This window comes from Denticeps clupeoides, chromosome 1 (assembly GCF_900700375.1).
Source record: "Denticeps clupeoides chromosome 1, fDenClu1.1, whole genome shotgun sequence".
Taxonomy (NCBI): domain Eukaryota; kingdom Metazoa; phylum Chordata; class Actinopteri; order Clupeiformes; family Denticipitidae; genus Denticeps; species Denticeps clupeoides.
The window spans coordinates 19,495,195-19,521,661 of record NC_041707.1 but is presented as its reverse complement, the minus strand read 5'-3'; the positions used below and the strand labels follow the sequence as shown (position 1 = coordinate 19,521,661).

The window sequence follows — 26,467 nt, the reverse complement described above, 5'->3', positions numbered from 1 at the left end:
TTGGCCACCTGAAGGTTGAACAGTGGATCCCTGGGATCGTGGTGGTGGTGGCAGTATGAGTGCATCAGCTTTTGCGCCTACATGTTGTGATGCTGATGAGAAGCAGTCGGTTGGTTTGGTTTGGACTGCAGGAGGCACCTTGCACAGCAGCTGAACAGATGCAGGACACTGTGCTGTGATCAGTGGCTGAAAGATAAATCAGTGCTTTGTTTGACCTTATGTGCGTGTTTGAGCAGGTGGGAGATAGCTGGTTTACGAAAGATGACTGCTCCGAGCGATGTACCTGTTCACCATTCAATAACATCACTTGCCAGCCGTGGCAGTGCAGTCCGGCACAGGAATGCAAGCTTTATGACGGTCAGCTGGGTTGTCACTCCACCGGTAAGAGTCCTTTTTTTTTTTTTTTTTTTTTACAATCTCCCTCAGGAGTAAACTGCCCATTTCGAACTGGAGAGATAAATCGGCCATATCTAAAGCAGTGTGTGGCCTCTGTGATTGGACTGCAGGGCAAACACTAAAAGCCTTGTTAACAGATAGAGTAAATGTACAGCACACATCAAAATGATAAAAATGTGCACGCAGATTTTGCTGTAGGGGTGGTCGCAGCCTAGGGGGTAACGCACCCGCCTATAAACCAGAAACCGCAGGTTCAAACCAGAATTATAACCATTGTGTCCCTGAGCAAGACACTTAACCCTGTGTTGCTCCAGGGGGACTGTCCCTGTAACTACTGGTTGTAAGTAAGTGCTATTGCCAGGCACCTCTAAAGTTTGAGCCTGAGCTTTGTCTGCAGAGTTCACAATATCTGTTGTGGCAGGTTTTGGCAGCCATGATCACTCATTGGGATTAAGCAATTAAGCAAAGAGCAGGTCGTTTTAAAGTCCCGTACAGGAGTGCCAGCCAAATAATCTAAAGTGGTGATTTATGGGGAACAGACATCAGTAAATCAGCACTAATGAATGCTATTGGATATATAACAATAAATATTTGTTAAACATGTTTTTAATGAACCTTTTATGTGTTCAGTAAGTTGGTAACCATATGCAGAAACAATGAGATGTGCTCATTGATGATTTGGTACAGGTAGCTTGTTGACTATAAATCTTTTACTTATTTCCTATCTTTTCGTGCAGGTGTGGGCGTCTGCCACGTGGCAGGTGACCCACATTACTACACATTTGATGGTGTTATGCACACCTTTATGGGTACATGCACCTACACATTGGTGGAAGTGTGCAATAGCACCCTGGTCACCCCCTTCACCATTGTGGCCAAAAACGAAGAACGGGGCCAGCCAGAGGCCTCCTACGTCCACTCCATTACCGTCTACCTTCCTGGGGTCAACATCACACTTAGTAAAAACAACAGAGTGCTGGTGGGTTCTATGTTCTGTTTAATAAAATCAACTTAAATGAACTCCAAACCTCTTTTTAGTCCACCCTAGTACTGAAACAGACAGGTTACAAATCTTATTGGCCACAGAGGGTTCACACCTAATTTACATGGAATAATCAGTGTATGTCACTGCACATTACCAAAAATGATGTTCCAGTAAATAGTTTTTTTGTGTGTGTGTGTATTTTCCCCACCAATAGATTTGTATCTTTTTCAATTGTACAAGTTATATTTCACTCTAAATTTAGGAAAAAATAAGAAATTATTTATTGTGGTCTAGTGTTTTTTACATAAAAAAAACTGATCAATGTGGTAGATTAACTGTGTCATTATCTGTAGATGAACGAGAAAAGGGTGCGCACACCTCTGACCATCACCGGAACAGGGGCTCGGCTGGCCAGCAGTGGCGTGTACAGCGTACTCAATACCGACTTCGGCCTTGTTGTCAAGTTTGACGGAGTGCATCACCTGGAGATCACAGTACCTGGCGACTACTTCAATAAGGTATTCTTTGTCAATACTGAACCTAATGTACAACACTGTACTGTGTCCACTTGTGGAAGAATCATATGGAACGCATCAGGCAGCTGAAGCCAGTAACAGTAAAGATGAGATTAATATAATATAAGTTAATTTTCATTCATATGATTTTTTTCCCAGTGCGACCTAGCACAGCACTGTTAGTGGCCTTTCATTTGGGTGCAGTATTCTGAAGGCCTTCTCTCTCACATGTCCCGTAGGTGTGTGGCATGTGTGGGAACTACAACCAGAACCCCGCCGACGATAACCTGATGCCAGATGGACGTCCAGCAAAGGACGCCATCGAGCTGGGGAACAGCTGGAAGGCCGAGGGAGACAGCGATCCTGGGTAAGTGTTTCTCATTGGCCCCAATGACAATTGCGTAGTCAAAGAAGCCGACTCACCTTACCTGCCATGGGGCCTTTTCAATAATGCAGCACTGTGCCTGGAAAGGGGGCCATTACTTCAAAGGGGAAAAGTTATCTCTGCGCTCCAGTTACCGCTTGATAAACAAAGTGCAGGATTCAATGAGCGCACACTTGGGAGCGACAACAACAAATCCATGCAGATACAGAAACCCTACAAATAACTACTTAGAGCTTTTCACTTGCTAAAGGTCCACTTGATAACAGGGGTACCATTCAGATGTAGATAATAGCCCTGAAATCTAGCTGTTTTTATTGTTTGCCAACTTACATGGCATGTTATAGAGCGCGTACCATTGTGGTAATCCTTTAATTAACCTCCTTCCTCAGATTCATTTCCTCTCCCACAGCATCACTGTTTTAACTAACCTCTTTCTCTCCTGTTTTGATTCGACTCTTCTTCACCCACTCTCTGGCAGCTGCCAGCCAGACACGCGTCCAGACGTCCACCCAAACTGCACAGCGGAGGAAGAGGAGGGCTTCGTGGCGCAGTGCTCTGATGTCATTCTTTCAGCCAAGTTTAAGCCCTGCCACTCACTGATACCGCCCGAGGCCTTCATCGGCAACTGTGTGTATGACATGTGCGAGTATGACGGCATGCAGGCCACACTCTGCGACAACGTGGATGCCTATGCCCAGGCCTGCCAGAGTGCCGGCGTCACAATCAGCTGGAGGAACAACACTTTCTGCCGTGAGTGGGCAGGAGATACATCATTAGGGCAAGCAAAATCAGTGGTGTGGTGATTCAAGATTAAGTTACTGTGGCATTGATTGGAATTACTGAAAGACACGCCCTAGAATAAAGCAACATGACATTAAATGACTAAACAGACTATGCCACTGGCATCAGGGAGACATCAGTATCACAGATTTCTTGTGCTGTTTTGCCTATTGAAATTATATGAATATATATGAAATTATAAATATATATATAATATATGTTGTGTATATATAATGGAAAAATATATAAAAGTTATAAAGCTCATGACAGCGACTCAGATTCTCTTGTTTTTTTTTTTTTTTTTACTTTTTTTCCAACACAGCTCTCCCCTGCCCACCCAATAGTCACTACTCTGACTGTACTCCTCCCTGCCCCCCTACGTGTGCTGACCTCTTCCCAATCTTCTGTCCCCTGCCTCCAACCCACTGCGTGGAGGGGTGCATGTGCAATGCTGGTCATGTGCTGAGCGATGGAAAGTGTGTGTCCCTGGCCAACTGTGGCTGTGTGGATAAGAATGGAGAGTATCATGATGTAAGTGTTACACACACAGATACACACATTTATTGGAACATCTGCCAGTACTGGTAATTAAACATTTTATTTAAAAAAAAAACTAAATGGCATAATAACATATCCTGTAGATTTTTTTTTTTGGAAGGGGGTGAGTAATGAGAGGCTTTTTTTCAGGTGGGAGACTCTTGGATGAACGATTACTGCACAGAAAAGTGCAGGTGCACTGTAGGAGGCATTTTAACATGTGAGGCCATGAAGTGCAATGATAACTCCATTTGCGCCCTCGACAACGATGGCGAACGGTACTGCAAACCAGCAAGTGAGTTCAGCCTGTAATTTTGCACAATCTTCGCTATCAAAGTTGCCCAGTGGAAATATATTTTTAGGCTGAGTGATATGCCAAACACCAACAAAAAAAAATGGCAACGGAAAAAAAAATCCATTTAAGCATGGGGCTACATCAACTTTTGTCTTATCAATTTTGATAAAATTGGCATAATCTAACTTTCCATGTCAACTCTCTGCTTCCATTAGAGTTTGATAAGTGCTCCATTTCTGGCGATCCCCACTACCGCACGTTTGACCGCCACAACCACCACTATCAGGGTCCCTTCACGTACATTTTGACGCAGGCCAACAACCTTCCAACCTCTCTAGTGCCCTTCACGGTGCGGGGTAAGAACGCACGGCGTGGTGGCAACAATCGGATCTCATTCCTGCACGAGGTTTATGTGGATGTTTACGACATCAACATTCGTCTACTCCAAAAGAAATCTCTACTGGTGAGACAATGACTGAAATCTTGTCAACACTTGAAAGTAATATTAATAAGTAATTGCTAAAACTATTTCCTGTGGATTTGCAGGTGAATGGTGAAAAGATATCCCCCCCATTGAGTCCTAGAGACGGCCTGAGCATTAGCATGAATTCTCAGTACGTCCAGGTGTCCACTGATTTTGGCCTGACTGTACGTTTTGATGGCAACATCCATGCAGGTGAGAGTCTCAAATACACACAGACACACACATACAATATTCCCCATACAGTTTATAGCATGGCCTAATAGAGATACTAATTCTGATTGTATGTGTGCCTCTCTCCCAGAGATGTGAAATAAACTCTATAGCCAAAGCAAAGTGAAAGAGTAACAAGTTTAGCAAATACATGATATAAAACAAGTTCATGTCATGTTTATTTATCACAATGTCACAAGTTATCACAATGTCACATCATGTTTCTCCACCAGAGGTGATTCTTCCCTCCACCTACAACTCACTGGTGGGAGGCCTGTGTGGAAATTATGATGGCAGTTCAAACAACGAGTACGCAAAGCCAGACGGGACTCTGACAAGAGACCTCAACCAGTTTGGTGACAGCTGGAGAGTGACGGACAGAGCAGGAGAGGGGGTACGGACCTCCCAGCTGGCAGAGAGGGTACATATTCACAGGTAAGGCAGACAGAGAAATAAAGAATGAAACTATGGAAAAGCCAGAATAGGAAAGCAAAAAAAATTATGATCCTTTATTAGTCCCACAAGTGGGAAATTTTCATTGTCACAACAGAAACTGGCCAGTAGAAGATGAGCAGCAAAACTTCATAGAATAAATAAACTATAGCCAAACTACAGTAATCTGAAAATTTTATATAAATGTATATATGTGAATATGTAAAGTTAGAAAATAAAAAAAAATATGTATGTAGTCAAATTCAATGTACACATTGAATTTGTGTATGTATATATGTACAGATATGTATGACCATTGGCTATAATATAATATTGATACTAAGGCTCCATTGCCTTGCAATCTACAAAAAGCCCTGATATGATATGCTCATTTGGTAGCTCCACTACAATATTCTACTTCATTCCAAAGCCTGGGCTTTCTAATACAGCAGGGTAAAAAAGAATGCAGATATACTTCGGACATTAATGATTTAAAACTGTAGCATCCAGCAGGGGTGTTAGATCTGTGGTGGCTTCATAGATGTCGTACCCATGTTATACACAAGATCATGCTATATGTTATCTGTTAAAGAACATGGTTCTTCCTGAGCCTTGATGTTTCTCATTGTAACCTTGCAATCACCTCCTCCATCAAGTCAATGTGTCAAATATCTCTGGTACAGAAGTTGGAGAGGTATACCAAAGCACAAGCCCACAAGATACCCACCCAGAACTCCCAGCCAAAATCACAGTGGCCCATAACCCTTTCTTTCCTCCCTCTCTGCCAGTTAAGAAGTGTCCAGATTAGGCATGAATTCATCTTGCCATGATACTGTATCCACAGCAAACATATAACAATTTATCCCCTTAGCACCCTCAAGTCCAGTCAGTGTTATCATATAATTGTTACGAATCACAAAGAAGTAACAGGACAATGAGAAATATCTCTGCTAGAGACGGGGGACATGTACTCCAAAGTACAAACTGCCCATTTCGGCCAGCCAGAACTCCCAGCCAAAGCCACAGAGTCTATGGACACCCCTGGACTTTTCATGACTCTATACTTACTTTTAAGTCATGTACTTCTCCTAGCTTTTCTTAAGAATTTTTATAGCTCAGAGGGAACCGAATGTAAAATCTAGGATATTAACGTTTTGTGAAACCTTTTGATGTGGAACCTCATATTTCCAGTGATTAAACACACACAGCTGTCTCTATCTCTTCTTCTTCTTTCCCATTTGCTATTGTCATGTTGGTTCCCCAGACGTGAGGTAGAGGAGGAACTGGACACGGGCTTTGACACAGAGGGCTGCAGTGATTCAAAGCTGGCTGAACTGAACAGCAATAAGCAGTGTGGGGCTCTCTCCGACCCTGCAGGTCCATTTGCTGCCTGCCATGCCAAAGTCTCTCCCGAGTTCTTTCAGCAGTGAGTACCCACTGCAACACAAACCTTCACATGAGTAGACATGCATTAGGGATTGCGCGTTTGTACTTACTACCATTGTGTCCTGAGCAAGACACTTAAAAATTAGTTGCTACAGGGGGACTGTCCCTGTAACTACTGATTGTAAGTCTCTGGATAAGGGCGTCTGGTAAATGCCATGAATGTAAATCAGTGTTTGACCTGTTTGTCTGTCTATGTGTTTTTAGGGACTGTGTGTTTGACTTGTGTGCGGAGCAGGACAGTCCCGAGCTGCGCTGTGAGAGTTACACTGTCTACGCGCAGGCCTGCCAAGAACAGGGCGCCAAACTCGAGCCTTGGAGAGCACAACTAGAGTGCGGTAAGAATACACACATTCAAAATAAAGAAAAAATACATAGAGAAAATACACATGCTGTAAAGCTCACTTGCAGCCACATAATTATATCGTCATTTAACCATGTAACTAAGCACATTTGAACAATTTAAGCTCTGTCTTTCATAGCGCCGCCTTAGTATAGAAACATGTGCATGATGTTTAACTAGTGTGTGTGACTGTGTTTCCAATAGAGCTACCATGTGGTCCTAACAGTGTCTACTCCAGCTGTATGACATCCTGTCCAGCCTCTTGTGCTGACATGGCCGCTCCATCCGAGTGTGAGCAGACAGAGTGTGTGGAGGGCTGCCAGTGCGCCCCTGGCTTCGTCATGAGCGGGGACATGTGTGTGCCTTACACCGCCTGCGGCTGCTCCTTCCTGGGCCGCTACTACCCGGTGAGTCTCACATCCTTGTGTGGGTGTGTTTTAAATCAACAATAAGTCTATTCATAGCTCATGAGCCTGTGTGGTTAGTGTATTGGTGTTGTTAACTTGTGAAGCATGTGAGAGAACAAGGCAAAAAGATTAGGGAAAATAAATTTTGCCCTAAAATCTTCAGAATAATGTCTTTATCACAACATCCGTTATATTTGAAATCCATTCTGATGTTGTGAAATTAGGGTGCAAAATGACATATAACACATATAAGCTTTTTATAAGCTCTTTCCCTGTTTTCTTTCTGCCAACAGCTGAAGGAGACATTTGTCACAGAGAACTGTGCCCAGAGCTGTGAGTGCACCATTACTGGTGCTGTGTGTCAACCCAAGGGCTGCCCAGACACCGACATCTGCACCATATACAACCTCACAAGAAACTGCTTTAAACGTGAGTTATGCTGCTGCCTATGTGAGTTTAGTTTCAACTGCATCTGCACTGAAGTGCAAAAAAAATAAAAAACAGAGAAAACAGACACCAAAAAACTTGAGTTCAGGTCCGGTTATAACTGAGTACATATAGATAGAAGATACGGGGAAATTAATTACGATTTTTAGGATTATTTGAAAACCTGATCTAGTAACAACACCGCATCCATAGAGGTCAAAGATTTTGACTGGGCCACCATTTTTCCTCTCTTCAAGGGAATGCATGCCTCTCCTACCCCTGTATGAATGGGGGAACATGTGAGTTTGGTGTCGGAGAAACGGAATACACCTGCACATGCACTGAAGGCTATGAAGGAACCAACTGTGAAATAGAGATACAGAAGGACTCCAACGGAGGACTGGGTGCGTACCTTTATACACCGATAACTAGAAGTATTCGTTTGTATATTGTTGGTATTTTATGCTGTTGTGCTTGAGAAACACCATTCGAATCAAATTCCTTGTACAGTATGTTTGCTCAGTATGTGATTCTGATTCTGAAACTACTTGACCCATTGACATTAACACTTCTGTCTTCTTTCTGTGGTAGATAAAACTACAATCATACTCATTGCAGTCCTGGTGCCTCTGGGAGTCATCATCATAGCTTTGATAGTGTTTGGCATCTATAAGTGCACTTCAACGTAAGGCACTAAACTTTTTATATACATTTACTCCAGTCAATATACATATACCACTACATTAATTATCATTGTGTTATGGCAAAAAAGTACTCCAGAAATTACAGCATCAAGAGGGGTATTCTATGTTTTATTGTTGGTCAAGATGTTGACCAAAATTATTTCATTCTCTCTTTTTTCCCCCCTACTAAGACACAGGAAGCAGAGTTACAACCCAAGTCATTATCGGGACGCCTTTGGGGATTTTTTGAACAGTTATAGGTATACTCACACATCAGCATGCAGCATCCTAGTGTTGAAAGTGCTTGTTGTGAGGGGTGCACTGTGGCACAATCTCTTCCATCACTCTTTTTTTGTCTTTGGGTAAAACCTGTGTGGCCTTATGTCTCTAGGAATGTGAATGGCTAGTGTTTCTTAGGTTTGAAATCTTTTTTGTGATCTCCCCATCATTACTGGATGGACCGGCAACATCAATGGGATGCCAAAAAGAACACAATGGGCAAAATGTGTTCCTGCAATTCTGCATCAAACTACCAATGGTTCTATAGCTGCACATGAAACCATAGAAAGGTTTTAGTGTTACATAGCATTAAAAGCAATATTAATTCAAGAAAACCAAAGCAAGCAGTTGTGGGCAAATCAGAGTATGACTGGCCATAAAAGATTCTACATATTCACATATACACTAGCCATCACAAACCAAGAGTGATTAAGGCATCAGGTCAATGACGGGGACACCAGTTTAGTTTCAGCGTCACAAAGGGCATGCCAAGTTTCTCAATCATTTTTTTTTTTTGAGTACTTTCTTGCCATAATTTGTGATTATGTACAGATGAATTAACCAACTTTATACTTCTTGTTCGCTCTCTCCCCTGAAACATGAACTAAAACTGAATCATCTTTCCCCCCCTCAGTAAAAGAAATGGAAGCTATGATTCTAACCTTCTGGGACTGGCACCAAAAGGTAAACCACTGTTAAAAATAGATAGTTAGATGTATGTAGACACATATTGTGGAATCAAAACTATTTTTCACAAGACGATAGATTAGATTTGGTTGGTTGTCATAACAGATTTTTGTGTATTTATAAGGACCCAGTCAAAGTTTTAGAGAAATTTCTGAATATTATGATTTTTACATTTAAGAGCTGGCATTTCTACATGAAATAGATGTGACTGTGAATTTTTTACCAATGAACTATAAATGTTTTTTTGTTTTTTTTCGTGGACCAGAAGTGCCATATGAAAACATGGACAATAACCAGAAACAAGGAAACAAAGGGCAAAACACGTCAGAGTTTTAAAATGGAACCATACTGACCCAAAGGATAATCCTCCCAGGTTTTGTATTTATTAGCATGTATGTACTTTAGAACATGTCTGTAATGTTTGATCTAATGAAAACCTTTTTGGGTTATTGCCTTATTTTTGTGAATATTGTGATTTGTAACCCTTACTTTTATTAACTTATTTAAACTTCTGTTGTAATTGTTCAATATGCGTGACTTGGCAGGAATTATATTTATGATTTCTTCCCACCTGTACTTACAGAAAAGAAAATAAATACATGTTTAGTTTTCATGCAGACAGACCTTCTGTTTCATTTAAACAAAAAATGTAAAGCAAGAACATCTGCCCTGAATCTATTTCATTTATTCAAGTGCAAGAAACAAAAAAAAAATACAGATCAAAATCCAGACCACAGTTTTACACATTTCAATACTTTTTTCTTATTTGAATTCTTTTGAAACACTTCTTATTTGAACACTTTGCAAGCAAGCCCACCAGGACCCACAGCGTTTGTTTTGTTGTGGTTTGAGACAATAAGTTAAGTCAAGTGCTTAAAAAAAATAATTTCGCATATAACTCAGGAAAAAAAGCAATAATTCAGAAAATTTCAGAACTGTAATGACCAAGCAGACATTCAAATATCTGAAATGAATGGACTAACGTGAAGTGTCACACATGCTCAGCTGCACATTGAAAGCTAAAACAAAAAAAAAGGTTCAGGTTCCTTGCCACAGCCAGAAACTAGAAGCAATCAATTAAATAAATAAATAAGACAACCATGCTGGACAGCTCCATAATACCTTACCCAAAGGAGCATTGCCCATCACAAACATCTGATGGATTGTCTGGAATGTCAGTGAACACAGCTTAATGCAAACTCAATTCCGAAACAAGAAAATAAAAATGCCCAGCAGCTTGATTTTCACATCCATTGCAACAGCAACATCCAGTGTTGAGTTTTATCCGTGTGGAATCTGTACACACACAGACTGGGAGAGCCACACGCACCAGGCTAGAATGTAAACATTAATGAGGGAATGAAGAAGAAGAAGAAGAAAAAATCAACTGAAAAGGCCAGAGGAAGCAGAAGCTGAACAGCAGCAGTCTGACTATCAAATACGTCCACGGGGCATCGGAGGGGCATTTTAACTCATGCCTCCATGTGACAGAGAGGAACAGCAACGCTACACAGTCTGCTGTCACAGTTGACCACTGATGAATGCATCACGGCGTGGCATTTGGCAAAGGAGGGTGCAATGACCGTGATGGTGAGAAAAGGAGGGGGAAGAGAAGAGGGAGAGAAGGGAGCAAGGGGTTTTCTTGGCAACAGCAGAAATCGGAGGATCATTATGTGATTCAGAGCCTCTGCCCGCGGGTGCAGGGTGGAGGCGGGATGAAATGCCCGGCAGTTCAGATGGGTGTAATGCAAAGAGGTGGTAAAACGCGCAGTGGACTGGGTTGGCAATAGACTCTTCTGAAGGAAGTGTAGGGGGTGTGGGAAAGGGAAAGCACAAAGATGGCACACATACTACCAACAAAAATAATTGTTTAACTTGAGGCCAGTGAGGGAATGCCATGCTGCCATAAATCAGAGTGCAAATGCAGAGTGCAACTAAATTAAAAAAAAAAAAAAAAAAAGCGACAGAGTGCAGTGAAACTGCCACAGCGCATCAATAAACATTCAAATGGTGAAACCTATTCAACATAAGAGAATCCAGTGTGCAGTAAAAATAGGAAACACAGTACATTCTGACAGAGAGAATACAGTAAATGTGTTCACAACACCACACACACAGGGCTGTGTAATATATCTCTAAAACATTCAGTTATAAAATGGGATATTGTAAGTATCGTGTGTGTACACAGGTATTTCCAATATTTCAGCTTAATTACATTAGTAGTCTGCTGTAGTTCAGAAATGAGATCCCATGTTTACAGTCTTCTCCATCTAATATAAACATAAGGAACGCTGTGTGATAATGATATTTTAGGAAATATTACCCAGCCCTTCTCGTGCAAACACACAATTGTTGTGCAGATTGCACTTCCCTCTGGAGTTCCATATACTTCTCTTACTGAAAATGAGCCGAGAAGCTGGACGATACTGTCTAACAAATAATCACAAGATATGTCCTGAACTTTGTGTGTGTGTGTGTGTCTGTGTGTTCTTGTGTGGACAATCAGCCTAAAACTAGCAGCAGCTTATTTACATTAACATGTTAATAATGATAAACCCTTAAAGAGGGAAAACAAAGAACTTGATCCTATGACTGTGATGCTGGCTGCTGCTAAAATGAAACCTGGAAGAGGAACTCTGACGAACTATTCAAGTCTTGAGTAATACATTACAATCTGAACATCCCACTCGGTAAACAGCTTAATTCCTACGGGTCCTAATGCCAACTACCGAATTCCAGTTTGATCCCTTATATCCCAGTGTGCAAGAGAAACAGCCACCCCCTGTTCGTCAGCTACAGAGTGGGGAGGGTCCAGAGGATCTTCCATTTTTTTTATCTGGAATGATCCAGCACCAGCACCTTGCACTCCCGCTTCGCAATCTTGTGCAGAGAGAGCACGCTGCGGTCGGGGGGGAGGTAGAGCGGCCGGCCCACTGGAGACCCCACAGGGGGGGTGATGGCCCTGCGTTCCATAACACTGCCAGTCCTACTTGCACAAAGAAACGCAAAATCAATAATATTCACAATAAATCACATTAATGCTGGCATTGGAACATGACAATGAGTTTTACAATGATCTGCCATTACATTTTGACCGGCTAATATTGAGTAGATGGCAGCAAAAAAAACACAGAAAAATGAACTCCATTACACTTCTGAAAGTATGTTGTGGTATCTGGTACCAAACAGATCCTAAAGTCCTGTTGGTTGTTTGGTTGAGGCTTGTTTCCTACCGATGCTTGATTAAACTGAGATCTGGAGACTTTAAAGGCCAAGTACACAACAGTGTAGGCCTTTTTAGCGGTGGACAAGGGTCAGCATGAGTACCCTTGGAGTTACAGTGGATCTTCCAATGGATCAGACAACACTCCCAGCAAGCATCAGTAAGCCATGGCTGCCCATGATGTCGGTTGTCTTTTGTCTACCTTGGACAACTTTTGTTAGGTACTGACCACTTTGACTAAATTCATTGTTAATTTGTGAAGAACAGTACCATAATAATGTACCAGTTGCCACTGGGTTCTGTTCTGTATTCACTTCTACTGACTAACAAGCAACATCAGATACGTTCGCAGTGAAGGGGTATAAAGAGCTATAGCTCTGCAGGTAGAGGTTCACTAGGAGCAGTGTGAAGGTGGAAAAAGTAAAAGTGTGAAGCTACGAAACATCCTCCTACAGCAGTGGAAACCAGAGTGCGTCTATCCTTGCCAGGAACACAAAGAATTCTCCAGAACGCCAGTAAAGAGAAAGCCCTGACTGCAGATTAAAAAGTCCCTTTTTATGAAAACTTGAGATATAGTATTATGGGAGCAGTAACACCTAAAAACTAAGATTTGAGATTTCTTGCTTGGGCACACTGCTCTGATCACCTTAAATGTAGGTTGGTTATACTGGACAGGGCTATAAGGGGGTGTCATTTTACAATCTTACTTGACCAAAACGCTCATAAACCCCCCCCAGCAGCTTCATGAAGAACATCAGGCTGAATGTGACAGGCATCTACATATTCGGATCGCCCTGGTGTATCGGAAATTGAAGGCAACGGCGACAGCAGTCAAAAACCCCACGAGGCTGGCCGGACTGATTGATGGAATGGGCAGAGCCGTGAGCGCACAGATTGATCGCAAATTGGATACCGTCACTGGGACTATTGATCGGAAACTGGATAACATCATGGAGAAGATAGCGGCTTTGCACAGAAATTTGGACGGAGCAGACCAGAGACTATAGAACAGCTGTGAAAGTTTCAGCTCTTCGGCCGAAATACCTCTTCCTGTCTGCATTCGGTTCCCCTAAGCAGCACCTGCTGCGGAATCAACATCTCCTGGGGCAGCTTGACTCTCTCATTGACTCTCTCCATTCTCGTTTACGTTCATCATCAACCACCCTTTACGTTCATCATCAATCACCCTTTATCCCCTATTGACTTTTACTTTATATGTTGTGTAGAGTCTAGGTGCTTATTCTGTTTTATGGTTCCCACAATGTACTCCCCATTTGGAGTACAATCTGTTTTTTGTTTTTTTTTATCCCCCTCCTCTATCCTAATGTGTAACCTGCTTGTTTCTGACCTTTTCCCCTATCCTCCTGACCTGTCCACCAGCCCCGTAGTACTTCAGTAGTTCTTGTACTTTTGACATGGTTTGTTGCAACAGCAATAAAGGGTTTCATCAATAAATCAATGACTGAGGTGTTGCTGAGTAATTTTTGAAAAAACGTGTTGGTCAGAGTTGGTTTCTACAGGGTCACAATGACGCACAGTGGGATCATGGAATCTGATAACGTTGGTGAAGATGCAAATTATTTCAGATGTATGAGGTTGAGCAAGGACATAATCTTTCTGGAACATGATGCAAAATCATGCGCAGGAACGCAATAGCACACAGGAATACATTCCCTACTTTACTAACGCAGGACAATGAAATTATTACTCAGAAACGCAAATTCTGATTACTCAAAAAGACATTTAAAGCTACTGTTTTTTTTTGTTTTTTTTTAAGCGGGGTTATATGTAGCTGCAGGGTGGTGTACCTGGTCAGGAGAGACTTTGAGGGCTGCTGATGGGAGAAAGACTGCGAGCGGCCAAGGCTAAGGCTGGCCTGGTGGTGGCGCTCCAGCAGGTCTCGAACAGCCGGGCTGGACGGACTGTTCTTGCGCGAGAGTGGTCGGGCCTCAGGTGGAGGGTTGGACACGGATGCAGTGAACTGGAGCTTTAGTTTCATGTGCTGGCTCAACTGCAGGAAATGGTGCATTGTGAGCATAGGACTTTTTTTTTTTTTAAACCATTCAGTTTCACAATCATGATGAAGAAAATACAACAAAGTGAGTTCAGACCTCGGATCAATTTTATGTAGAACAATGCCTCATGGTGCTTTATATGACTTTTGCCTCGTCAGTTACAGCCTTTGATGACCATCCATACCTCTTTCACTGTTGCATGACTGTGTGTCCATGATAAGAAAAGCTTGTTTGTGTGAGGAAATGATGCTTCAAAGTACATGATTTTACTTATAATCTGCTGCTGAATCTTGCTGAAATGTGAGTCCTTGCAGACAAGCTTTTGCCCAGATTAAGTCTTCATCAAGTATTATAAATGGCTCAGCCAGATATTTTGGATTTTATCCTAATCTGCATCCTCTATTACAATGGTCTATTGTGTTTTTGCTATATCAACAGTACATGTCTGGTATATAAAAATCATTACACAATTCTTTTGGATAGATTTTTTTCCATTCTAATCCTGCAATGCTTTTTACATTTTGGGGCATGACAAGAGTTTGATTAAAATATTTACCCACTCTCTCAGTGCTACTCAGGGTTGCGGCTGTAGGCACAGGGTGGGGATTCAACCAGGGAGGGGCACCAGCCCCAGACAGTTAAAATATTTATTTTTTGATTAATGTATTTGTTTATCTGCTCAGCGCAGAAAGCATCAGAACATTCTGGAAACATCCAAATCTGTTGATTTGAAGAATAATGCTATGATGCACTGACAGATGATGATGCACGGGCAGTGGTGGCCTAGCGGTTAAGGAAGCGGCCCCGTAATCAGAAGGTTGCCGGTTCGAATCCCGATCCGCCAAGGTACCACTGAGGTGCCACTGAGCAAAGCACCGTCCCCACACACTGCTCCCCGGGCGCCTGTCATGGCTGCCCACTGCTCACTCAGGGTGATGGGTTAAATGCAGAGGACAAATTTCACTGTGTGCACCGTGTGCTGTGCTGCTGTGTATCACATGTGACAATCACTTCACTTTCACTTTCAGATGGATAAACATGGTCATCCATTCATTCAGAACACTGAAACACTTGCTGAAACAGAGTTCAGTCTGACTGAGTATATCAAAACTGAAGGATTATTGTATTTCCAACATTTATGGCATTTAGCTGATGCCCTTATCCAGAACGCCTTACAATCAGTAATTGCAGGGGTTGTCCTCCTGAAGAAACTCAGGGGTTAAGCGTCTTGCTCAGGGACACAACAGACACTAGGCTACTAAGACGCACTGTTCCAACACTTTCAGGTGTGTGATAACTTGTATACGGAGACATTTACTATTCACACAGACACACTCACTTCAAACAGGCCAGCCTTGAGGATCTGAAAGGCCACTGTGACGGAGAGAGTGCTCCCTTTACGGCAGTAACCAAGGTTACTGAGAGGAGAGTGACACACAACCGCATTCACCGAAGGGTCTTCCTTCTGACCTCTGCCTACAAGAGAGAAAAATGAAAGAATGAAAAATGGTGCAAAAAAAAAAACAAATGCAGTAACCAGGAAAGAAAACGGTTAAAAGACGGCAACTGGGACTGATTGGCTAGTATGTACAAGGCACTGACACACCAAAGTAAAGTATTGTGACTGTGAATGCAAAAGAGTGTGCACACATTTAAGGATTTTAGTTAATCTTCCATCTATGCCCACAGGAATTATCTGCAAATGCATTTTTGGGCACCCAAACAAAACCTTGCATGTGATGTGACCCACACAAAAGTGTAGTAATGCAAAATATACCAATGGATGAAGAAGCATGTGAATACTCCCTCAAATTACAGAGACATCATTTCCTCAGGCACAGACAAAATGAGTCCCAGACTGCTCTAAAACTCAGAGTAGAGGACAGCCCCTCCTCCTCGAGTGTGTCATCATTACTGTGGCAAAGAACGTAAAGCCCACACCCTTATTCTATTGATGCTCTCCAAACACAGCTGGGGCCCTTCTCTCTGTTCAGACCAAACATCTGGACACGTGTCTCCACCATATGTTAAAGCCACCGCCTTCGCCCGCCGTCTCCAAGCTCTCTCTCACTGGTTATATGGCTAAATAACGACACTGATCACACTCTGCAACCTTCCCTCTTTATTCAGATCACCTCCCTTTCTATTCTGTTCTTTTATCTCTTCTCTTTCCTGTCCATCTCACTGTCACATCCGCCGTTTGCTCGTACCCTCAGGCGTCCAGACCAGCCGGACTGCCAGGAAGTCCTGCAGGTTGTTGAGCAGGGTGTATCTGACCCGGAAGTGCTCCTGTGCCCTCACAGAGCTGGGGCAGCTGGCCATCATGACGAACTGTGGCCGGTCCAGGCGAACGCTTGGAAGGCTATAGTGGGTGTAGATGGAGCTGGTGAACGGGAGTTTTGGGGTCGACCACTGGAGAACAGCAACCAGCGGCACCTCAAGGCCCTAGAAACAGAGCAGGAAGAAAGCATTGAAACAAAATGACCCTTTGAAATAGCATCTCTAGCATTTGTCCCTGTTGCTGTCTGAAATAAAACGCCTTACCAAATGATCTACCAGTAGACTATTCCCATTAAATGGATAAATCAAGGAAAACTTTGCCAAGTAGCCTGAAAAGCTCAATCATATGACTTCCTGCCCTGCTCAAACAAATCACGTTCACGTATTATTCCAATAATTAAATATTTTAATATACTTTGCTGGTTTAGGCTTCTAATTTTTAAGAGCGGTTTTATTTGGTTGTACAACACATTTGTATAAGGCAGGGGAGCCTAGCAGGTAATTAAGCAGACTCGTAACCAGCTCCTTAGGGTTGCGGGTTCAATTTTTTAACTGGCATGGTGCCACTAATATGCCGTTGAGCAAGGTCAAATGCAGAGGACACATTTCGTTGTGTATGACAATGACAATCACTGCTTTTTCATGACCCCGGGGACAGAACTGAATGTTATGAAACACAAAAAAGAAATATTATCTAATTTATAAGGCAGCTCTGTATGAACAAGTAACATGATCCATGTGGGGTGGTAGTAGCCTAGTGGGTAACACACTCGTCTGTGAACCAGAAGACCCAGGTTCAAACCCCACCCACTATCATTGTATCCCTGGGCAAGACACTTAACCCTAAGTTGCTCCAGGGAGACTGTCCCTGTAACTACTGATTGTAAGTCGCTTTGGATAAGGGCGTCTGATAAATACTGTAAATGTAAATGATCCAGAATAACAAACACAATGGCAACATCCACACCATCCATGCAAATCTTCAAACAAAGCGATCACTGTTCTTTCAAAGCACCTGAAAGTGATATGGCAAAGTGAAGTGAAAGTTAAACGATTGTCATTGTGGAAAAACAGCACAACACACTGTGCACACAACAAAATATGTCCTCTGCATTTAACCCACCACCCTTGGAGAAGAGTGGGCAGCCATGAAAGGCGCTTTGCTCAGTGGCACCATGGCGGCTCGGGATTCAGCCTTCCGATTACGGGACCACTTCTTCACCTGCTAGGACAACCACTGCCCCACGTCAGTTAGAACCAAACACAGATGCTCTCCCTTTATAAAATGTGTTGCAAAACATTCTTTGTTTCAAAAGTCACTGAATCATTTTTGCATGTTGACTAACAACACAGTGAGTGCAGTTTGAACACTTCAGCATTGTGATGTGCCTGATAGGTTTGCATGCCACCAAAAACAATTTACATGAGAGGGGGATGTAACTCGTGTAAGATCTACTGATAATATACAGTTTTACTGGAGTAGTTCTTAACATAAGCAGGTAATTATACTGAAAATGTAAAAATCACCCAACTGCTACTTCTCCACTATTCTGCAAAGGATGAACTTACCAAACTATTGTTAGCAATTAAATATTATTCATCTTATGACTCATGATTCTGTGTGTCTAACCTCATTTGTATCTTCCTGTGGATGGTCACTGAGCTGCAACTGGAACAGGAAATTCTGCTCCTCCAGAGCGCTGAGCATGATGGGAAGGTGATTGGATGTGCTGTCCATCCTGTAAAAGGATGCCATGGCAACCTCGCCTGACTGATGACTGCAGAAAGTATAAGTTGGAAATGTAAGGAACACCAATAGCTGTCATTTAGAGCCTTAAAAACCTGAATGTAACTATGAATTTTCAAAATTGTTGTACAATTTAATCATGACCAAGAATAACAAAACTGATGTCGATGCTTATTAATATATTATTTAAATGTCAGCCACACCCTGAATTCAGCTTGGTCTGGGGAAAAAAAAAAGTACAATTTGCTGCACTCTCTTCCAGATTGAGTGATGTAGATTATGCATAGATTATGCATAGTTACAGCCACCTTGTTCCAAGACAAATAAAAAAATTAAACTGTTCCAAAAGTTCCAGAGTGAGCGTCTTGACCTAATCTATCATTTTTTCTTACATTTTGTGTAACATTTTGCCCATTGCTCTTCTTAAATTTTGATGGTCAAGATTTTTCTGCTATTAGATTACAATTAAATATCTACTGAAAAGAACAAGCATTAGCTATTGTTACTGCCGATTACAGTATCTCACATGAGAACACCACTCATATTTTTGTAAATATTTTATTATATCAAACGCACCACCAAGATGACCACTGCCTTGCTAAAGAAACAGAGAGTTAAGGTCAAGCATGTCTCCAGACCTAAACCCTGCTGAGCAACTGTGGGGCATCTTCAAATGGAAGGTGGAGAATTGCAAGGTCTCCAACATCCACCAGCTCTTTGATGTCATCATGGAGGAGCGGAAGAGGATTCCAGTGGCAACCTGAGCTTTAGTTAACTAAAATGCCCAAGAGAATTAACACAGGGCTGGAAAATAACGGCGGCCGCACAAAAATGTTGACACTTTGGGCACAGTGTGGACATTTTCACTTTGGGATGTACTACATTTTGTTTGCCTGTGGTTTAGACATTAATGGCTGTGTGTTTGTTTAATTAGAGAGGAGCGCAAATTTACACTGTTATACAAGCTGTACACTGACTTCTTTACGTTGTACCAAAAAGTACATATCTTCAGTGTTATCCCAAAGGAAATGTATACTAAAATACATTGAGTGGCATATTGTATATCAAACAGCACATCTGCCAAACATTTCACATCATTTGCATCTCACATTTACATGACATCATGTGGTCAGGTCTCAGTGCAACTCATGTTACATCCTGAACGAGTCTGGCTGAATTCATCATCATAGCATGTGACAACTATAACATATAGAGGGGTTCATGTGATGCTGTGTTCGGAGCCGTTTCAAATGTCTGTGATCTTTACGAATGCACAAAAAAAAAAAAAACACTCAAAACACGGGCAGCATGATATACAATTACTCATAATTCATAAAGTATTCATAAAGGATCAGTAAAATATTGGTGTTACATTGCTGCTAAACACTACACAAACCCTAAATGGTTAACTAAATTTATATCACCAGGTCAGCATTTCCAAATCCTGCTTCTGTGCACATACTGTCAGGGACAGTTTCAGATTTAGGGCGGACTTCTGTATATTTGGACTGTTGGGTGGGTATATGTGTGCTTACCAAACATTGTCAACCAGCAGAACTGAACCATCAGGCATCATCGGGAGATAGGAAGAGTTGAAGTTGGGCAGGATGCGGACGTCACGCACACAAACATCTTCCTGGGAGCTTCCATTCAAAACTGAAGAAAGGAATTCATAGAGTGGACATACAGAAGACAAAAAACAAACAGCTCCTATGGAGGCCGCATTGTCTCTACAACAAAAAGAGCCATTTTCTATACAAAATAACCCTTGACCAGATACAATTTTAATGGTGACCGACTCCACCCATTATTTTCTTACTGTCATGTGAGCTCATACATTAGAAATGCAAACATCCATAAGAGAAGTGCATGAGAAACAATACAGCACAGTAATCTCAGCATATCTTGGCCTGGTGTTTGGTTTGGTGGGACCGTTACTAAACATACATCACTTCCCATTCTTCCCCCTGTGACTGGGTGGGGAGTGAAGCCAGGATGAAACAGAGATCTCAAACTTGCCAAGGGGAGTCAATACATGATTTTTCCTTATGACCGACATGGCAATATATTGTCATTTCTTTTATCATCAAGTGAAACATTATGCAAATACTATATATTGTTATACTATTGTTTTGTTTTTTTGTACCATACAGAAATGTTTAATATAAATGTTTCTGTTTTAAATAACTTCCCTCCCTTTTTGTATAAATACCTTTTCAGATTTGTAAATGTCATTGTGGGTTATTAATGCCACGGCACATGTTTTTTTGTCACATTTCCTCAGGTAGCTCAATTATTTTTCCTGAAAATGTCAGATGACATGATGTCCACTAATGGTGCCAAGAACCAGTTTTATTTTGAAGACAGAAACCTGAGGTAAACAGAGGTGGAGAAAGTAGGGGGGAATCTTTTTTCCGCACTCTAAAAAGAAAAGCCCTATACAGTCCTTAGTCCGAGGTGGTCACCCTTCTGGCCACCCTATGGGATTAAGATAGAAAAAAAAAAAGCTTTGCTGACATATGAATAAGCCTTACCTTTAACGACAGTGAGGTGCTTCCCCGACACAGTCATCTGCTGGCACCGGACGGTAGGTGGAGGAAGAACAGTCAAGGTGGTGCTGACTAAAAGATGAAAAAATATGTGCAGACAGTGAGAGAGGGAGCAGGGTGAGCACAGAACACGACTGGGGGGGTGGCTGCAGATTAAATGGCAAAATCAATAATGATGTCATGCTGTGTCCTGTGTGTGTGTGTTGATGATGGTGGTGAAGCGCTCTTAAGGTCTCTGACCCTGGGCTTTGAAGGTGTTAAGGTCCTGGCGGAAAGTTTGGCAGGGACTCTTCTGCTGCAGGATGCTGAGGTAGCCGTGTTCCTGGATCTCAGCCTTCTCCTCCTCTTGCTTCCATACAGTCACTATGATCTACAGCCACACAAACACACAGCCATGATTAGTTCTCAATGCTATGTAAGTGTAATCTGTCGTGGGGCAACTTCCCATCTCTGGAAAATGATTGAGAATAATTATGTAGGTATTCCACCGCCCAGGTATGCTGCCACCCAGTTCTACAACATTTTACTGTTTTTAATATAGAAAGCGTCTGTAAGAGCTCTTTCGGTCCAAAAAGGACCAATGTTCGAAAAAGGAAGGTCTTTAGTTTGCTCTCCACAATCTTCAATGACTGGGAGCTGTTCGGACATCTAGTGGATGTTCATTCCTCCACCTATGAGCCAGGACCCAGACGAATGATTTCCTGCTACTTTGAGAGATGCTGGAGCACCAGTATTTTGAATCTGGAAGCCAGTGGACAGACAGATTTACTCACAATAAACATTTCAACTGTGCATTTCATTAGTTTCCATAGGCCATGAACAGAATGGAAAAAAAAAAATGAAACATTGTCACATAATGAACAACTTCTCTGCCAGGCAAGACATATTATATCCAAAAATGTAATCAGTAATATCCAGGCTGCGTATGGCACATATGGCAGGTGTTCCATGTGACGGATTTTGTGCAGGCGCCAATGAATTTGGCACAAGGCTCCCTGCAGTGTTTTTGTGTCCGAAAGACAAAGTGCTTAAGACGTCCCTCGTGGGGCAAATGCGAAGTCATAGCGGTTGTTCGTTCTGAGTGATAACTTGGAGATAACAGTGCGTACTGCTTTCTGCCGTTATCAGCGGCTGCCTGCTGGTGTCTCCCCCGATGCACCAGCATGAGACAGCGTCAAGCAAGCAAAGCGGGAGGCAGACAGGTTATTCAACTATCCATCAACACCTCCTCTCCTCTCCCACGCTCAGGTCGTTCCTGAGCTCAGCAACGTGCGCGCGTCCTAATCGGCACAAGTTACGGCTACTTGAGCTGGTTGTGTCCTAATATTTATCCGATGCCCTTATCCAGAGCAACTTACAATCAGTAGTTACAGGGACAGCTTCCACTGGAGCAACTTAGGGTTAAGTGTCTTGCTCAGGGACACAATGGTAGTAAGTGTGATTTGAACCTGGGTCTTCTGGTTCATAGGCGAGTGTGTTACCCACTAGGCTACTACCACCCATTTCAACATTGCAATTACATTTTCGGTGATTAATCGACCCACAAACAAATGCATTGTAATTGTAAGTACTTCACAAAATATTGAAATGAAAGGGCTGGCAATGTCCTTTTTAAAAGGTACAGATTTTTTTTATTAAAATTGTTTTACAAAGTGAGTCAAAATGCAAAAAAGCAAAAGGTATCAAAGACACAGAATAGCTATCAGACAGGAGGCAAGCAGGAAATAGATTTTGGTGTGAAACGCCCGATCTTTCATCCTCCTTAAACAAATATTTGGTCAAACGCATATTTGTCCCCTTTGACAAACCATTCTGTTCATTCATGTCTGCGTTGACAATAAGCGCAGCCATCCTGAAAAACATGCAAAGCCATGCAGACATGCACATACAAACACAGGAGTGGTCAGGGTCAGACACAAATTGAGCAAAACTACAAATAGACATACGGACTCAGGCACAAGCATTGGCATAAGAGCCAAAAGGGCAAAAGAGAAGCATTTGGTTGTGTGACATGGGGGGGACAGGGTATGAGAAAGCCATTTCGCAAGGTTTTTTTTTTTTTTTTGCAACTACTGTGGCATAGATAGTCGAAACTGAAGAGCGACACAATGACTGAGGCAAAGAAGCGTGACCTTGCAAATCCACCTTCCGCCCACAGCGTGACCAGGTTACGTGACTCTGCTGCATTTCTCACCTTCACTTTGACAGTGCTGACAGGAAGTTTGTCCAGCGATACGGTGAGAGGGAAGATCACCTCGTCGTTAAGAACTACTGGTTCGTCTGCAGGCGACTGTCAAGGAAAGGGAGAAAGAGAGTGTAGTTGATAAAAACATCGCATTGTGAAGTCAAGCACACGTTCTCACTGGTTATGGTACTACGAGCGTGAGACAGATACGTCTGAGGTCTGACCAGCAAACAGTGCGAATGCTTCAGTGATGGCTTTCCAGAAACACTGCATCTAATAAACCAGCAGGCTCAGTGTAAGGACACGACTATCAATTTTTTACAAAGAAAAATTATTCTAGCAATTCTTCAATTGATCCTCTGCAATTACTGTGGGCCTACACATAAAAAAATGGTTACGACACGTTTTGATTGAGTCTAGAATGCATTTTATTGTTTTGGTCTGATTAGAAATTGAACAAAAGTATTTTAGTCCGACTCACTCACTGTCCATAAGCATTTAGTCCTATTAAGGGCCATGGCTGCCTCACACTCACACCTACAGACAACTCAAAGTCGCCAGTGCACCTAGTGTGCAAGCGTTTGGACAGCGAGAGGAAACCTGAGGGCCCGGAGAAAACCGGAGAACCTGCAACCGGAGAACACAAAAGGCCCGAGACGGGATTTGAACTCACAACCTTGGAGGCGCATCGCTAACCGCATTACGGACCGCCGCGCCACTGCTACTGTCTTACAGGTTCAGTTGGAATGTTCGTCTGCAAGCGTGACATGAGAACAAACTCTTGGCGCCGAGGTGCCAGCAAATATTTTCTGTCCCTCAGCGGCGGCTGGGCTGCAGACGGGTTGAAACTCAAATAAATAAAAAAAAAAAAAAAAAAAACCCTGAGTCCTTGTCCACCATGTGACTGTGGATACAATATATGCTACAGTTCTGGAACGTGGGGACAAGGACAACCAATTTGACCATCATTAACGAGGGCTGCAGCATTAAAAGTGTCAAGAAAAGGAGAGTCTGCTAGATAATCTACTGAATCTAACATTCCTTCGACCATCAGGTTTTTCACATCTATGTTGAACGATAAATAGTTCATCTTTTTCCCAGGATGGAACAATACATAGGCTAATTGGCAGTGAAAAAAGCTTCATACGGTAAATTATAAAAATGTTATCCGAGCCTGCGTAACAGAACAGGCCGAGAATTATTACCAGCCCCGATTTCCAAGATCGTCCCTAGTGTATTATAATATCATTGGGTTTTTTTTCTGATAGTGCAGCGTGGATGGGGATGGGGGTGGTAGTAGCCTAGTGGGTAACACACTGGCCTATGAGCCAGAAGACCCAGGTTCAAATCCCACTTACTACCACTGTGTCCCTGAGAAAGACACTTAACCCAGAGTTGTTCCAGGGGGGGACTGTCCCTGTAACTACTGATTGTAAGTCGCTCTGGATAAGGGCGTCTGGTAAATGCTGTAAATGTAAATGCAACGTCACGACCGTCCAGACCAACAGAGGATGTTGCGCGCCGAGGAAGGTCTGACTCTCCATCCCCGGCAGGCCCGTTACCTGCACGGGCGCTTTGCGGAACTCCCGCACCCCGTTGCCGGGGCTGTTGTGGATGAGCAGCGGCTTGCACTCCCGGAAGCCGCGGCCTCTGGCTCCGCCGACCTCCTCGTCGTCCTCGTCGGCGCCCTCGTCCCCGCTGCCGTGGTAGTCGGGGCAGGGGTGCTGCTGCGACCGGGGCCGGTTGTCCCGCGGGCAGACGCTCGCCACGGCGCAGAGGGAGTGCGCCAGATCCCTCCAGGCCCGGCCGCCGGGGGGCTGTTCCGAGCCGGTGCCGCTCGCCGCGCTTTGAGAGCGCAGGACCAGCAGGAAGCGCACCGTCTCGCCCAGGTAGAGGTGACTGCGACGCGGGAGGGAGCGGTACCGCGCTGGGTCGGACAGGTCCGAAATGGGGACGGCGGGGAAATACATAAAATACTCGCACTGCGACTCCATCATTAAAACCATGGCTTAAAATCACAAACGCGCCAGCTACTGTGCAGTCGTGTAGCCTCTACCTTTAAAACGCTTCTCTTTGAAGGCGCAGCGTCGCGTATATATGATAATTCATTGAAACAATCGTTTAAAAATAACAACACATCGTGGTTCACTGTGACGCGACAGTCGCTGCATAACCAACATCGATACAGTAGCGCTGGAGTCAGGGTTGCCAGATATTGGGAGAGAAACGTGCAGCCAGGTGTGCGAAAACAATCCCCGAAACGTGGAACTTTGGCTCTCCGTGAGAAGCAGCGTGTAAGAGACGTTTCATTATAGCCTCTTATATGCTTATCCGCAAACAACCATTCCCCGTGTTTAGGAAAATGTTTAAAAGAAAGCCCAACGTCGCTTATAATCAACAGACCTGGCAACATTGACTGGAGCGAACGCTTTATTGACCACACCTAGACTCTTTAATCGAGTACAGATTCCAAAATAGGGTGTCGGGTAGATGACCGAGAAACCATTTAAAACCTTACGCGTTAATTACTAAATAGAAAACAGAGCAGTTGCTCTGCGTCATCTGAAGAAAAATAAATATCATAAAACTGACAGCGTTGGAAGGAGAGTTCATTTTATTCCATTCAGCTGAGTACAAGAAAACAATGCAAATCCAAAGCGCATCTGGATACATGTGGGATACATATATAAATGACTTCAAGTAACAAAGATGAAATAATATTGTGTACATATTACCATTATTAAAACTCCTTTCACTCTTAAAAGGGTTATCAGGAATGTGATCAAATTTGCACCTTCGGTGGATTTTATCATTGTGTCAATGGTCATTGATATAGAAATAAATAAAAAATGACTGAACAAAAAATAATGTTTTATGGTACAATTAACTGCTGAAATTACCCTGTTTGTAACCTTTGACCTTTCTTCAGATTTCTTAGATGCCACTTTTTAAATGTCAGCTGACTAAGTTTGAAGTGACTCACCATGTCAGCCCGAGTTAATCTATTTTTGTCTCAGAATCTGTTCCTTGGAGACTTATTTTGCTCAGCCTACCCATAGAAGAATTACAAAGTATATTTACTTTTAAATAACATTCATGTGAGCATCGCATTCTGGATTTTAAAGCCACTTCCAGTTTCCTTTACTTTTAAAGCAGACACACAGCAAAGACTCTTTGGTGT

General features: G+C 42.8%; 2 protein-coding genes across 3 annotated transcripts in view; one reads left to right on the top strand and one right to left on the bottom strand.

The window, feature by feature from the left end:
- Positions 1-9,915, top strand: part of zanl (zonadhesin, like) — a 46,681-nt gene extending 36,766 nt beyond the window's left edge. Inside the window, exons 77-95 of the mRNA XM_028996143.1 lie at positions 237-381; positions 1,134-1,375; positions 1,735-1,899; positions 2,136-2,263; positions 2,760-3,031; positions 3,384-3,592; positions 3,749-3,893; positions 4,109-4,356; positions 4,440-4,569; positions 4,821-5,022; positions 6,284-6,445; positions 6,670-6,800; positions 7,010-7,212; positions 7,506-7,641; positions 7,896-8,042; positions 8,230-8,323; positions 8,513-8,581; positions 9,235-9,284; positions 9,553-9,915. Coding sequence (XP_028851976.1) covers positions 237-381; positions 1,134-1,375; positions 1,735-1,899; positions 2,136-2,263; positions 2,760-3,031; positions 3,384-3,592; positions 3,749-3,893; positions 4,109-4,356; positions 4,440-4,569; positions 4,821-5,022; positions 6,284-6,445; positions 6,670-6,800; positions 7,010-7,212; positions 7,506-7,641; positions 7,896-8,042; positions 8,230-8,323; positions 8,513-8,581; positions 9,235-9,284; positions 9,553-9,623 — 2,949 coding nt within the window. The 3' untranslated portion in view covers positions 9,624-9,915. The remainder of the gene's footprint in view (positions 1-236; positions 382-1,133; positions 1,376-1,734; positions 1,900-2,135; positions 2,264-2,759; positions 3,032-3,383; positions 3,593-3,748; positions 3,894-4,108; positions 4,357-4,439; positions 4,570-4,820; positions 5,023-6,283; positions 6,446-6,669; positions 6,801-7,009; positions 7,213-7,505; positions 7,642-7,895; positions 8,043-8,229; positions 8,324-8,512; positions 8,582-9,234; positions 9,285-9,552) is intronic.
- Positions 9,916-9,962: 47 nt separating this feature from the next.
- On the bottom strand, positions 9,963-25,471 carry trappc14 (trafficking protein particle complex subunit 14). Of its 2 annotated transcripts, none has more exons than XM_028980790.1 (10): positions 24,849-25,471; positions 23,296-23,391; positions 21,342-21,471; positions 21,087-21,173; positions 20,088-20,208; positions 18,436-18,583; positions 16,736-16,970; positions 15,865-16,001; positions 14,319-14,521; positions 9,963-12,276 (listed from the first exon to the last, which is right to left on the bottom strand). In XM_028980790.1, exons 1-10 carry the CDS (start codon positions 25,290-25,292, stop codon positions 12,120-12,122), a joined length of 1,758 nt encoding a protein of 585 aa, XP_028836623.1. In that variant the 5' UTR covers positions 25,293-25,471; the 3' UTR covers positions 9,963-12,119. The 2 variants fall into 2 exon arrangements, with proteins under 2 accessions (XP_028836623.1, XP_028836632.1); XM_028980799.1 differs by having other exon boundaries at positions 9,964-12,273; positions 24,849-25,292.
- Between the last annotated feature and the right edge of the window lie 996 nt (positions 25,472-26,467).

Bases quoted from the DNA above. Each gene is read 5' to 3' on its own strand.
- trappc14 (XM_028980790.1), bottom strand. From the start codon at position 25,292: ATGGTTTTAATGATGGAGTCGCAGTGCGAGTATTTTATGTATTTCCCC. The intron at 18,584-20,087 runs GTAAGCACACAT...TACTTTCTGCAG, and splicing joins CTGCTGGTTGACAATGTTTG to TCATCAGTCAGGCGAGGTTG. The intron at 12,277-14,318 runs GTACACCACCCT...TCTTTGTGCAAG, and splicing joins TCAAAGTCTCTCCTGACCAG to TAGGACTGGCAGTGTTATGG.